Raw genomic sequence first — 14783 nt, 5'->3', positions numbered from 1 at the left:
TATTAAATTCAATTTACCTTCATAAGCTGGGAACTCTGGACGCAACCTGTTGATGTCATCATCTGACAGCTCAGTGAGTTTGTTGATTAATTCTTCTTGAACTGTGTACAGGCCAGGGAGGTCATCTATTACGTAGGCGTAATTGGACACATATGACACCACCCTCAGCTCTGTGGGGTTCACATCCCTGGTCCCAATGCTGAATGGAAGAACTCTAGATTGTTTAAGAGAAGAAGCTGCACGACGGACGTCATCTGTAGAAGGGCCACTGGACACAACAATCACAAACTGTGGAACACCATCCTGCTTTCTGCTACCCTGTGCTGCTGTCAGAATATCCTGATTGAGAAACTGTAAGGCCTGACCCAGGTTACGTTGTCTTCCACCTAGCTTTCTCATTCCCTTGATGCCATTCAAAACACCTTCTTTGGTTGTATGTGTGTTTAAATACATATCAGCCTGAGCAGTGTCACCATACTGGACCACACCAACACGGATTTTATTTTCGCCCACATTGAGACTCTCAACAACCCTGCGGATAAACTCCTGGATGATTGGAAATTCCCTTCCAACGCCATCAGATCCATCAACGAGGAACACGACATCCTTCTTGGGGCCCTGCGATGCAGCTGAGAAAGACAGAAGTTGATATTAGGCTCAGTTTCATTGATCTATGAAAATAAAATGGTCTTAATGGTGGCAAATTGAGCCCAGATCTTTTTTTTATTGTGAAAAAATCTGGTGCATATTCGGAGAAGTGAGTGACATTTTTTCTTGTTTTTGACAAAAACAGTTGTTGTATATCTCTTAATATATCTTAAACATTTCCAAGTTTTTCAAAACTTTCAACTAGAAAGTTTCGTAAAACCGCCAAAATAGATCACATTACAAAAATTTAACATTTCAACACTGGTTCTCAAAATGAGAATCTCAAAACGATTAGACTTTAGGTGTGACCCCAAAGACGTTAAAAACAATGAAAACAAGGGCCTTTTTAAATGTTCTTCTGATAATCAAACATTCCTGAGAGCTCTATATTTTTATTTTAAAAACATAATTTTACGTCATCTTTTGTTTTTTTGTTTTATTCTGTGTATTGTTTTGTTCCTCCTCTAACAATTATTTACAGTAAGTGATGTGCTAATTTCTTACACTGTTGCTCCATTTCACTGTCTAATTGTCCAACAAACATTTTTTTATTCTTGTTTTTCATTACTATTGTTCACTTTGGATTTTTATCATCTGCTCCTCCTCTGTCCCTTGTTTTGTGTGCTTGTTTCCACTGAGAGAAACAAGCGCACAGAACACTAGGAATCAAGATTTAAGAAGTAAGATTACTTATGTACTAGAAGTGTAGGGATTGATACACTTCATGCTTCAGTCTTGTGTGTGTGTGTGTGTGTGTGTGTGTGTGTGTGTGTGTGTGTGTGTTCATTAAAACCATTATATATACAGTATAGATCAATCCCTGTATCCTTTACATTAATGACAGAAGAAATGCACATTTTTGTTTTTTGATTTTTTTTATTTCTCTAGAATAATTTTAATGTGTTGTCAATGCATGTCATTTGGGGAATTATTTTACTGAACTTAATTACAGTTTTTTAAATAGTACTGTGGTGGGGCATGGTCTGCGGTGTCGTGCAGGGAGGGCGGAGGCACCTGCACGGCATCCTTAATCACGCCCGCCGAGTTAAAAACACGGGGACACAGGGGTTGGTGTGTGTTGTGGTGTGATGTGATTTAAATAAAATGGCTCAAACTTATGATCCCTGGACCCGCCGTGTCTCATTCACACCACAAGTACCAAATAATAATCCAAGATGCCTCAAGGTGCTGTACATTGTAGGGTAAAGATCCTACAATAATACAGAGAAAACCCCAGCAATCAGGCGGCGAGAGTGGGAAGAAAAATTCCCTGTTAATAGGAAGAAACCTCTGGCAGAACTGGGCTTAGGGATGGGCAGCCATCTGCTGTGAACAGCTGGGTTTGAGAAGAGGGAAAATGGTACCCTCAGTGCATCATGGCAAATCCCCCAGCAGCCTAAACCTATTGCAGCGTAACTAATGGAGGATTCAAGGTCACTTCAAGGAGTTCGTAGGACAGCACAACAGTAATTAATTACAATAGTCTAGACTAGAAGTAATAAATTCAATAACTAGTTTTTCAGCATCACTCTGAGACTGGATGTTTTTTATATATATTTTTTTTTTGTTTATAAATTTATTGCACAATTGTTGGAAGGAGTTCAACATATGTGTTTAATATGCACATTGAAGAACATATCTTGGTCAAAAATAACTGGACAAGAAGGGAAGCGATACACCCTGAAGGTGCCAGGCCTTTAATGTGCCTGATCTGTCTTGTGGCATATATTGTGATAAATTACTGTTTTGTAAATCATTGCATAAAAAATGCCCGAGACATTGCCTGCATTTAATGTAAATAGTTGCATATATTTTTGTTGTTTGCTAAATTTGTACATAAGTTTAAATTATGAAAATGATCTGTTAAACATGTTTGTGGGTATATTCATTCATAGAGACAGACTGATCCTATTTAAGTTTAATGGCAGGAATTTTTTGAGCAGTCTTGTAGAAATGGTGTTTAATAGACAGTTGATGATTTGAAGGAAGTAATTATTAAAGTTAAGTCAAAGTTCAATCGGAGAGAAAGAGTTTTCATAAGTATCATAAATATTGAAAGTAGCTGTACACAATGATATATCTGGGGGGTTTATTTTTTTCTCTGATGGTTAAAATTTTAATTGGGAAGAAATTCATGAAGTCATTATTATTTAAGATCTGTTGAGCTCTGACTTTAGTCAGCCTGGCCACAGTGGTGAAAAGAAACCTGGAGTTGATTTAGTTTTAAAGATCACTGTGTAATAGTAAGATATCCTAGTAATCCAGAGATCTTTACAGTATAGATAACTATGTATAGATAGGAACAGCAACATGTTTTCTAGACCTTACATGGTACCTGCTTTAAAGCAGTAGTCCCCAACGTATTTTGCGCCCCAGACCGGTTTATGTCCGACAATATTTTCGGCTTTTAAGGTGTCGCGGATATATACAACAACAACAAAAAAAAAGTACCAGTAACAAAAAAATAAGATTTATTCATGACACACAGGGAAAGACCCAGGTAAACTGAGTTAACAATAAAAAGTATTAAAAAATAACGATAAAAACCAGTAAAAACCCAGAAAAACATAAATTTCACACCCAAGCTTAAACTCTCGCGGCCCGGTACCAAACGACTCATGGACTGGTACAGACCTGTACCAGTCCATGGCATGGGGATTGGGGGCGGCTGCTTTAAAGTAGGTGTGTGTCTGTGAGTTATACCAGGGACCCAAACACTTTTGATTACAAACTGTCTTCATCAGTGGAGCCGTATTCAGAATTTGTATGCGCTATTACTCATTAATAACACTTTCAATGGCATTATGAGATAAAAGACCTAAGTGAGGCTAGAAATTAGGTAACTACTCTGCATGTTGGCACACAGCACATGACGAATTGCTTCATTTCATGTTTAATAATTTGTATTATTGAATGCTTTTGAGTACAGCAGTTCAAAACATGACAAATTCTTAAGATGTAAAAGACGATTATTTACGGTTATTTGTCAAAAATACCAGAGGAAGAGTCATTGGTTTATTAAATAACAAACTATAGACGGTTGGCGGCTTGGGGGTAATATTGAAAACTGCAACCTCCAAGGAGAATTTAAGATGAACTAGAACACTAGGAACGTCTTGATGCATTCTCAATCATCCAGGAAAGTAAATCTCCAAAAGTTGAATCTGTTCATCTGGACGTAGCGTTTTGTGGGAGAAACGTTTCGTCACTCATCCAAGTGACTTCTTCAGTCTCAGCTGACTGCAGGTTTCCCCAAACCTTATGAACAGTACATTTGCATAATGACTGAAACCAGCCCACTGAAGGAACAATGGGCTGTGAGGTCAGTTCCTTAATCATAATTATGCAAATTCCCATGACCATTGATCATCAATCACTGACCAAAACCCACTGATCAAAGAACACTGATCAATGGCCATGAGGATGTACACATCCTGGACAGGGAAGAACGCTGGTTTGAGCGCGGAGTCAAGGAGCCCATTTACGTGAAAAGGGAAAGACCATCTCTGAATGGAGGAGGGGCCCTTAGGGTACATCTTTCGCCATCTTACAATGCTGTGATTGCAGCCATTCCCCAACTCTCTGTGAATGGAACTCATGGCCATTGATCAGTGTTCTTTGATCAGTGGGTTTTGGTCAGTGATTGTTGATCAATGGTCATGGGAATTTGCATAATTATGATTAAGGTACTGACCTCGCAACCCATTGTTCCTTCAGTGGGCTGGTTTCAGTCATTATGCAAATGTACTGTTTATAAAGTTTGGGGAAACCTGCAGTCAGCTGAGACTGAAGAAGTCACTTGGATGAGTGACGAAACGTTTCTCCCACAAAACGCTACGTCCAGATGAACAGATTCAACTTTTGGAGAGAACACTAGGAAGTTCAAAAGAGTCATGGACAAAAATGAAATATCTTAGAAGTTCAGCTCACCATGCATTGTTCTCACACTCGTAAAGACACTAGCCAGCCTACTTCTATTTTGGTCAGAACAAAGAATGCTACCAACTGGTTTGTTCTCACTGTAGCTGAAATAAGTGAATTTTGGAGCCAGCAATAGGATGTGTCTAACAACATACCAATTACGGTTGGTAATTCTGGGGTGACTTCAATAACTGCAGCTTCCACAGAGGACTCAAGTTGCTGTTGCACTTTAGGTAGGTCAGTGAGTTCAGACACAGATAGAGCATAACTGGGCTCGCCAGTTATGGTCTGAAGTTCTCTGGGGTCAGAGCCTCGGGTTCCAATTGCAATGGTCAAGACACCCAGCTGTTTGAGAGCAGAGGCTGGTTCATCAATACTGTCAAATGATCTTCCACCAGTGATCAATATTAGGACCTGCGGAACTCCTTCGGGCCGCCTGCTTCCGGCAGACACCGTGAAGACGTTATCTCTCAAGTACCGGAGAGCTGCTCCAGTGTTGAGGGGTCGTCCGCCTTTGTGCCTCAAACCTCTGACACTGTCAAGGACCTCTCTTTTTGTGGTGTAAGTGTTCAGATAGAACTGGATGGCTGGATCTCTGCTGTACTGAACAACCGACACACGGTCTTTGCCATCATCCACACTGAGTGTCTCTACTTGTTTTTGGACAAAGTCTCTCATAGCTGGGAATCCAGTTCTAGTAGCATCAGATCCATCCAGCAAAAACACCACATCCTTTCCTGCTGGCTGTCTGACCACTAAGAGACATGAGATTTACCATATGTTTAACTTGGTCAATCAAATATTTTGCAGCTAAAAAGCAACATGGTTAAATTAAACTCTTTCTTTGCAACCACAACTATTTTGTAAAACAAAAAAAAACAATCCACTGGCTGACTTAACACAGCACAACACATATCCTTTCTTTTCACACTGTTTTCTACCATGACACTGGAATTTGAAGTTGGGTCATGTTCTTACCAGTCACTGTTGGGGTCAAAGGTGTGACCCTCATTAGCACTGTGCTCATTACAGAGGAGAGCTGTTCTTGAACATTGGGAAGGTCAGTGAAGTCAGACACAGATACAGCATGACTGGGCTCGCCAGTTATTGTCTCAAGTTCTCTGGGGTCAGAGCCTCGGGTTCCAATTGCAATGGTCAAGACACCCAGCTGTTTGAGAGCAGAGGCCGGTTCATCAATACTGTCAAATGATCTTCCACCAGTGATCAATATTAGGACCTGCGGAACTCCTTCGGGCCGCCTGCTTCCGGCAGACGCCGTGAAGACGTTATCTCTCAAGTACCGGAGAGCTGCTCCAGTGTTGAGGGGTCGTCCGCCTTTGTGCCTCAAACCTCTGACACTGTCAAGGACCTCTCTTTTTGTGGTGTAAGTGTTCAGATAGAACTGGACGGCTGGATCTCTGCTGTACTGAACAACCGACACACGGTCTTTGCCATCATCCACACTGAGTGTCTCTACTTGTTTTTGGACAAAGTCTCTCATAGCTGGGAATCCAGTTCTAGTAGCATCAGATGCATCCAGCAAAAACACCACATCCTTTCCTGCTGGCTGTCTGACCACTAAGAGACATGAGATTTACCATGTGTTTAACTTGGTCAATCAAATATTTTGCCGCTAAAAAGCAACATGGTTAAATTGAACTCTTTCTTTGCAATCGAAACTATTTTGTAAAACAAAAAAAAACAATCCACTGGCTAATACAACTCTGAAAAACACATTTGATTTCTTTTCAGACTTTTTCCTACCATGATAAAATAATTTGAAGATGGGTCATGTTCTTACCAGTCACTGTTGGGGATAAAGGTGTGACCCTCATTAGCACTGTGCTCATTACAGAGGAGAGCTGTTCTTGAACATTGGGAAGGTCAGTGAAGTCAGACACAGATACAGCATGACTGGGCTCGCCAGTTATGGTCTGAAGTTCTCTGGGGTCAGAGCCTCGGGTTCCAATTGCAATGGTCAAGACACCCAGCTGTTTGAGAGCAGAGGCTGGTTCATCAATACTGTCAAATGATCTTCCACCAGTGATCAATATTAGGACCTGTGGAACTCCTTCGGGCCGCCTGCTTCCGGCAGAGGCCGTGAAGACGTTATCCCTCAAGTACCGGAGAGCTGCTCCAGTGTTGAGGGGTCGTCCGCCTTTGTGCCTCAAACCTCTGACACTGTCAAGGACCTCTCTTTTTGTGGTGTAAGTGTTCAGATAGAACTGGACGGCTGGATCACTGCTGTACTGAACAACCGACACACGGTCTTTGCCATCATCCACACTGAGTGTCTCTACTTGTTTTTGGACAAAGTCTCTCATAGCTGGGAATCCAGTTCTAGTACCATCAGATCCATCCAGCAAAAACACCACATCCTTTCCTGCTGGCTGTCTGACCACTAAGAGACATGAGATTTACCATATGTTTAACTTGGTCAATCAAATATTTTGCAGCTAAAAAGCAACATGGTAAAATTGAACTCTTTCTTTGCAACCACAACTATTTTGTAAAACAAAAAAAAACAATCCAGTGGCTGACTTACACCGCACAACACATATCCTTTCTTTTCACACTGTTTTCTACCATGACACTGGAATTTGAAGATGGGTCATGTTCTTACCAGTCACTGTTGGGGTCAAAGGTGTGACCCTCATTAGCACTGTGCTCATTACAGAGGAGAGCTGTTCTTGAACATTGGGAAGGTCAGTGAAGTCAGACACAGATACAGCATGACTGGGCTCGCCAGTTATTGTCTCAAGTTCTCTGGGGTCAGAGCCTCGGGTTCCAATTGCAATGGTCAAGACACCCAGCTGTTTGAGAGCAGAGGCCGGTTCATCAATACTGTCAAATGATCTTCCACCAGTGATCAATATTAGGACCTGCGGAACTCCTTCAGGCCGCCTGCTTCCGGCAGACGCCGTGAAGACGTTATCTCTCAAGTACCGGAGAGCTGCTCCAGTGTTGAGGGGTCGTCCGCCTTTGTGCCTCAAACCTCTGACACTGTCAAGGACCTCTCTTTTTGTGGTGTAAGTGTTCAGATAGAACTGGACGGCTGGATCTCTGCTGTACTGAACAACCGACACACGGTCTTTGCCATCATCCACACTGAGTGTCTCTACTTGTTTTTGGACAAAGTCTCTCATAGCTGGGAATCCACTTCTAGTAGCATCAGATCCATCCAGCAAAAACACCACATCCTTTCCTGCTGGCTGTCTGACCACTAAGAGACATGAGATTTACCATATCTTTAACTTGGTCAATCAAATATTTTGCAGCTACAAAGCAACATGGTAAAATTGAACTCTTTCTTTGCAACCACAACTATTTTGTAAAACAAAAAAAAACAATCCACTGGCTGACTTAACACAGCACAACACATATCCTTTCTTTTCACACTGTTTTCTACCATGACACTGGAATTTGAAGTTGGGTCATGTTCTTACCAGTCACTGTTGGGGTCAAAGGTGTGACCCTCATTAGCACTGTGCTTATTACAGAGGAGAGCTGTTCTTGAACATTGGGAAGGTCAGTGAAGTCAGACACAGATACAGCATGACTGGGCTCGCCAGTTATTGTCTCAAGTTCTCTGGGGTCAGAGCCTCGGGTTCCAATTGCAATGGTCAAGACACCCAGCTGTTTGAGAGCAGAGGCCGGTTCATCAATACTGTCAAATGATCTTCCACCAGTGATCAATATTAGGACCTGCGGAACTCCTTCAGGCCGCCTGCTTCCGCAGACGCCGTGAAGACGTTATCTCTCAAGTACCGGAGAGCTGCTCCAGTGTTGAGGGGTCGTCCGCCTTTGTGCCTCAAACCTCTGACACTGTCAAGGACCTCTCTTTTGTGGTGTAAGTGTTCAGATAGAACTGGACGGCTGGATCTCTGCTGTACTGAACAACCGACACACGGTCTTTGCCATCATCCACACTGAGTGTCTCTACTTGTTTTTGGACAAAGTCTCTCATAGCTGGGAATCCAGTTCTAGTAGCATCAGATGCATCCAGCAAAAACACCACATCCTTTCCTGCTGGCTGTCTGACCACTAAGAGACATGAGATTTACCATGTGTTTAACTTGGTCAATCAAATATTTTGCTGCTAAAAAGCAACATGGTTAAATTGAACTCTTTCTTTGCAATCGAAACTATTTTGTAAAACAAAAAAAAAACCAATCCACTGGCTAATACAACTCTGAAAAACACATTTGATTTCTTTTCAGACTTTTTCCTACCATGATAAAATAATTTGAAGATGGGTCATGTTCTTACCAGTCACTGTTGGGGATAAAGCTGTGACCCTCATTAGCACTGTGCTCATTACAGAGGAGAGCTGTTCTTGAACATTGGGAAGGTCAGTGAAGTCAGACACAGATACAGCATGACTGGGCTCGCCAGTTATGGTCTGAAGTTCTCTAGGGTCAGAGCCTCGGGTTCCAATTGCAATGGTCAAGACACCCAGCTGTTTGAGAGCAGAGGCTGGTTCATCAATACTGTCAAATGATCTTCCACCAGTGATCAATATTAGGACCTGTGGAACTCCTTCGGGCCGCCTGCTTCCGGCAGAGGCCGTGAAGACGTTATCCCTCAAGTACCGGAGAGCTGCTCCAGTGTTGAGGGGTCGTCCGCCTTTGTGCCTCAAACCTCTGACACTGTCAAGGACCTCTCTTTTTGTGGTGTAAGTGTTCAGATAGAACTGGACGGCTGGATCACTGCTGTACTGAACAACCGACACACGGTCTTTGCCATCATCCACACTGAGTGTCTCTACTTGTTTTTGGACAAAGTCTCTCATAGCTGGGAATCCAGTTCTAGTAGCATCAGATCCATCCAGCAAAAACACCACATCCTTTCCTGCTGGCTGTCTGACCACTAAGAGACATGAGATTTACCATATGTTTAACTTGGTCAATCAAATATTTTGCAGCTAAAAAGCAACATGGTAAAATTGAACTCTTTCTTTGCAACCACAACTATTTTGTAAAACAAAAAAAAACAATCCAGTGGCTGACTTAACACAGCACAACACATATCCTTTCTTTTCACACTGTTTTCTACCATGACACTGGAATTTGAAGATGGGTCATGTTCTTACCAGTCACTGTTGGGGTCAAAGGTGTGACCCTCATTAGCACTGTGCTCATTACAGAGGAGAGCTGTTCTTGAACATTGGGAAGGTCAGTGAAGTCAGACACAGATACAGCATGACTGGGCTCGCCAGTTATTGTCTCAAGTTCTCTGGGGTCAGAGCCTCGGGTTCCAATTGCAATGGTCAAGACACCCAGCTGTTTGAGAGCAGAGGCCGGTTCATCAATACTGTCAAATGATCTTCCACCAGTGATCAATATTAGGACCTGCGGAACTCCTTCAGGCCGCCTGCTTCCGGCAGACGCCGTGAAGACGTTATCTCTCAAGTACCAGAGAGCTGCTCCAGTGTTGAGGGGTCGTCCGCCTTTGTGCCTCAAACCTCTGACACTGTCAAGGACCTCTCTTTTTGTGGTGTAAGTGTTCAGATAGAACTGGACGGCTGGATCTCTGCTGTACTGAACAACCGACACACGGTCTTTGCCATCATCCACACTGAGTGTCTCTACTTGTTTTTGGACAAAGTCTCTCATAGCTGGGAATCCAGTTCTAGTAGCATCAGATCCATCCAGCAAAAACACCACATCCTTTCCTGCTGGCTGTCTGACCACTAAGAGACATGAGATTTACCATGTGTTTAACTTGGTCAATCAAATATTTTGCTGCTAAAAAGCAACATGGTTAAATTGAACTCTTTCTTTGCAATCGAAACTATTTTGTAAAACAAAAAAAAAACAATCCACTGGCTAATACAACTCTGAAAAACACATTTGATTTCTTTTCAGACTTTTTCATACCATGATAAAATAATTTGAAGATGGGTCATGTTCTTACCAGTCACTGTTGGGGATAAAGGTGTGACCCTCATTAGCACTGTGCTTATTACAGAGGAGAGCTGTTCTTGAACATTGGGAAGGTCAGTGAAGTCAGACACAGATACAGCATGACTGGGCTCGCCAGTTATTGTCTCAAGTTCTCTGGGGTCAGAGCCTCGGGTTCCAATTGCAATGGTCAAGACACCCAGCTGTTTGAGAGCAGAGGCTGGTTCATCAATACTGTCAAATGATCTTCCACCAGTGATCAATATTAGGACCTGTGGAACTCCTTCGGGCGCCTGCTTCCGGCAGAGGCCGTGAAGACGTTATCCCTCAAGTACCGGAGAGCTGCTCCAGTGTTGAGGGGTCGTCCGCCTTTGTGCCTCAAACCTCTGACACTGTCAAGGACCTCTCTTTTGTGGTGTAAGTGTTCAGATAGAACTGGACGGCTGGATCGCTGCTGTACTGAACAACCGACACACGGTCTTTGCCATCATCCACACTGAGTGTCTCTACTTGTTTTTGGACAAAGTCTCTCATAGCTGGGAATCCAGTTCTAGTAGCATCAGATCCATCCAGCAAAAACACCACATCCTTTCCTGCTGGCTGTCTGACCACTAAGAGACATGAGATTTACCATATGTTTAACTTGGTCAATCAAATATTTTGCAGCTAAAAAGCAACATGGTAAAATTTAACTCTTTGTTTGCAACCACAACTATTTTGTAAAACAAAAAAAAAACAATCCAGTGGCTGACTTAACACAGCACAACACATATCCTTTCTTTTCACACTGTTTTCTACCATGACACTGGAATTTGAAGATGGGTCATGTTCTTACCAGTCACTGTTGGGGTCAAAGGTGTGACCCTCATGAGCACTGTGCTCATTACAGAGGAGAGCTGTTCTTGAACATTGGGAAGGTCAGTGAACTCAGACATAGATACAGCATGACTGGGCTCGCCAGTTATTGTCTGAAGTTCTCTGGGGTCAGAGCCTCGGGTTCCAATTGCAATGGTCAAGACACCCAGCTGTTTGAGAGCAGAGGCTGGTTCATCAATACTATCAAATGATCTTCCACCAGTGATCAATATTAGGACCTGCGGAACTCCTTCAGGCCGCCTGCTTCCGGCAGACGCCGTGAAGACGTTATCTCTCAAGTACCGCAGAGCTGCTCCAGTGTTGAGGGGTCGTCCGCCTTTGTGCCTCAAACCTCTGACACTGTCAAGGACCTCTCTTTTTGTGGTGTAAGTGTTCAGATAGAACTGGACGGCTGGATCTCTGCTGTACTGAACAACCGACACACGGTCTTTGCCATCATCCACACTGAGTGTCTCTACTTGTTTTTGGACAAAGTCTCTCATAGCTGGGAATCCAGTTCTAGTAGCATCAGATGCATCCAGCAAAACACCACATCCTTTCCTGCTGGCTGTCTGACCACTAAGAGACATGAGATTTACCATATGTTTAACTTGGTCAATCAAATATTTTGCAGCTAAAAAGCAACATGGTTAAATTGAACTCTTTCTTTGCAACCACAACTATTTTGTAAAACAAAAAATTCCAATCCACTGGCTGACTTAACACTGAAAAACACATTTGATTTCTTTTCAGACTGTTTTCTACCATGATACTGGAATTTGAAGTTGGGTCATGTTCTTACCAGTCACTGTTGGGGTCAAAGGTGTGACCCTCATTAGCACTGTGCTCATTACAGAGGAGAGCTGTTCTTGAACATTGGGAAGGTCAGTGAAGTCAGACACAGATACAGCATGACTGGGCTCGCCAGTTATTGTCTCAAGTTCTCTGGGGTCAGAGCCTCGGGTTCCAATTGCAATGGTCAAGACACCCAGCTGTTTGAGAGCAGAGGCTGGTTCATCAATACTGTCAAATGATCTTCCACCAGTGATCAATATTAGGACCTGTGGAACTCCTTCGGCGCCTGCTTCCGGCAGAGGCCGCCGTGAAGACGTTAACTCTCAAGTACCGGAGAGCTGCTCCAGTGTTGAGGGGTCGTCCGCCTTTGTGCCTCAAACCTCTGACACTGTCAACCTCCTCTTTTTTGTGGTGTAAGTGTTCAGATAGAACTGGACGGCTGGATCTCTGCTGTACTGAACAACCGACACACGGTCTTTGCCATCATCCACACTGAGTGTCTCTACTTGTTTTGGACAAAGTCTCTCATAGCTGGGAATCCAGTTCTAGTAGCATCAGATGCATCCAGCAAAACACCACATCCTTTCCTGCTGGCTGTCTGACCACTAAGAGACATGAGATTTACCATGTGTTTAACTTGGTCAATCAAATATTTTGCCGCTAAAAAGCAACATGGTTAAATTGAACTCTTTCTTTGCAATCACTTCTATTTTGTAAAACAAAAAAAAAAAAATCCACTGGCTAATACAACTCACAAAAAAACACATTTGATTTCTTTTCAGACTTTTTCCTACCATGATAAAATAATTTGAAGATGGGTCATGTTCTTACCAGTCACTGTTGGGGATATAGGTGTGACCCTCATTAGCACTGTGCTCATTACAGAGGAGAGCTGTTCTTGAACATTGGGAAGGTCAGTGAAGTCAGACACAGATACAGCATGACTGGGCTCGCCAGTTATGGTCTGAAGTTCTCTGGGGTCAGAGCCTCGGGTTCCAATTGCAATGGTCAAGACACCCAGCTGTTTGAGAGCAGAGGCTGGTTCATCAATACTGTCAAATGATCTTCCACCAGTGATCAATATTAGGACCTGCGGAACTCCTTCGGGCGCCTGCTTCCGGCAGAGGCCGTGAAGACGTTATCCCTCAAGTACCGGAGAGCTGCTCCAGTGTTGAGGGTCGTCCGCCTTTGTGCCTCAAACCTCTGACACTGTCAAGGACCTCTCTTTTGTGGTGTAAGTGTTCAGATAGAACTGGACGGCTGGATCTCTGCTGTACTGAACAACCGACACACGGTCTTTGCCATCATCCACACTGAGTGTCTCTACTTGTTTTTGGACAAAGTCTCTCATAGCTGGGAATCCAGTTCTAGTAGCATCAGATGCATCCAGCAAAAACACCACATCCTTTCCTGCTGGCTGTCTGACCACTAAGAGACATGAGATTTACCATATGTTTAACTTGGTCAATCAAATATTTTGCAGCTAAAAAGCAACATGGTAAAATTGAACTCTTTCTTTGCAACCACAACTATTTTGTAAAACAAAAAAACCAATCCACTGGCTGACTTAACTCTGCACAACACATATCCTTTCTTTTCACACTGTTTTCTACCATGACACTGGAATTTGAAGATGGGTCATGTTCTTACCAGTCACTGTTGGGGTCAAAGGTGACCCTCATTAGCACTGTGCTCATTACAGAGGAGAGCTGTTCTTGAACATTGGGAAGGTCAGTGAAGTCAGACACAGATACAGCATGACTGGGCTCGCCAGTTATGGTCTGAAGTTCTCTAGGGTCAGAGCCTCGGGTTCCAATTGCAATGGTCAAGACACCCAGCTGTTTGAGAGCAGAGGCTGGTTCATCAATACTGTCAAATGATCTTCCACCAGTGATCAATATTAGGACCTGTGGAACTCCTTTTGGGCCGCCTGCTTCCGGCAGAGGCCGTGAAGACGTTATCCCTCAAGTACCGGAGAGCTGCTCCAGTGTTGAGGGGTCGTCCGCCTTTGTGCCTCAAACCTCTGACACTGTCAAGGACCTCTCTTTTGTGGTGTAAGTGTTCAGATAGAACTGGACGGCTGGATCACTGCTGTACTGAACAACCGACACACGGTCTTTGCCATCATCCACACTGAGTGTCTCTACTTGTTTTTGGACAAAGTCTCTCATAGCTGGGAATCCAGTTCTAGTAGCATCAGATCCATCCAGCAAAAACACCACATCCTTTCCTGCTGGCTGTCTGACCACTAAGAGACATGAGATTTACCATATGTTTAACTTGGTCAATCAAATATTTTGCAGCTAAAAAGCAACATGGTTAAATTGAACTCTTTCTTTGCAACCACAACTATTTTGTAAAACAAAAAAAAACAATCCAGTGGCTGACTGAACTCTGAAAAACACATTTGATTTTTTTTCAGACTGTTTTCTACCATGATACTGGAATTTGAAGATGGGTCATGTTCTTACCAGTCACTGTTGGGGTCATGGGTGTGACCCTCATTAGCACTGTGCTCATTACAGAGGAGAGCTGTTCTTGAACATTGGGAAGGTCAGTGAAGTCAGACACAGATACAGCATGACTGGGCTCATATGATTATTTTCTGCAGTTCTCTAGGGTCAGAGCCTCCTAGGGTTCCAATGCCAATGGTCAAGACAC

General features: G+C 43.2%; 3 protein-coding genes across 6 annotated transcripts in view; all 3 read right to left on the bottom strand.

Annotated features, from left to right (window-relative positions):
- The window catches only part of LOC116335017 (collagen alpha-3(VI) chain-like), a 102778-nt gene that overhangs the window by 17597 nt on the left and 70398 nt on the right, over positions 1-14783 (bottom strand). For all 4 annotated transcript variants that reach the window (XM_039599829.1, XM_039599830.1, XM_039599827.1 and 1 more), the window contains one exon: positions 18-629. In XM_039599829.1, coding sequence (XP_039455763.1) covers positions 18-629 — 612 coding nt within the window. The remainder of the gene's footprint in view (positions 1-17; positions 630-14783) is intronic.
- On the bottom strand, positions 4479-8292 carry LOC120433539 (collagen alpha-3(VI) chain-like). Its single transcript, XM_039599831.1, has 4 exons — positions 7193-8292; positions 6371-6970; positions 5548-6147; positions 4479-5324 (listed from the first exon to the last, which is right to left on the bottom strand). Exons 1-4 carry the CDS (start codon positions 7713-7715, stop codon positions 4591-4593), a joined length of 2457 nt encoding a protein of 818 aa, XP_039455765.1. The 5' UTR covers positions 7716-8292; the 3' UTR covers positions 4479-4590.
- Positions 8476-10757, bottom strand: LOC120433540 (collagen alpha-3(VI) chain-like). Its single transcript, XM_039599832.1, has 3 exons — positions 10486-10757; positions 9662-10261; positions 8476-9438 (listed from the first exon to the last, which is right to left on the bottom strand). The coding sequence occupies exons 1-3, from the start codon at positions 10517-10519 to the stop codon at positions 8798-8800; spliced, it is 1275 nt and encodes a 424-aa protein (XP_039455766.1). The 5' UTR covers positions 10520-10757; the 3' UTR covers positions 8476-8797.

This window comes from Oreochromis aureus, linkage group 16 (genome assembly GCF_013358895.1).
Source record: "Oreochromis aureus strain Israel breed Guangdong linkage group 16, ZZ_aureus, whole genome shotgun sequence".
NCBI classification, from domain to species: domain Eukaryota; kingdom Metazoa; phylum Chordata; class Actinopteri; order Cichliformes; family Cichlidae; genus Oreochromis; species Oreochromis aureus.
Note: the sequence above shows the minus strand (reverse complement) of the source record. Positions and strands in the feature narration are given on the sequence as shown.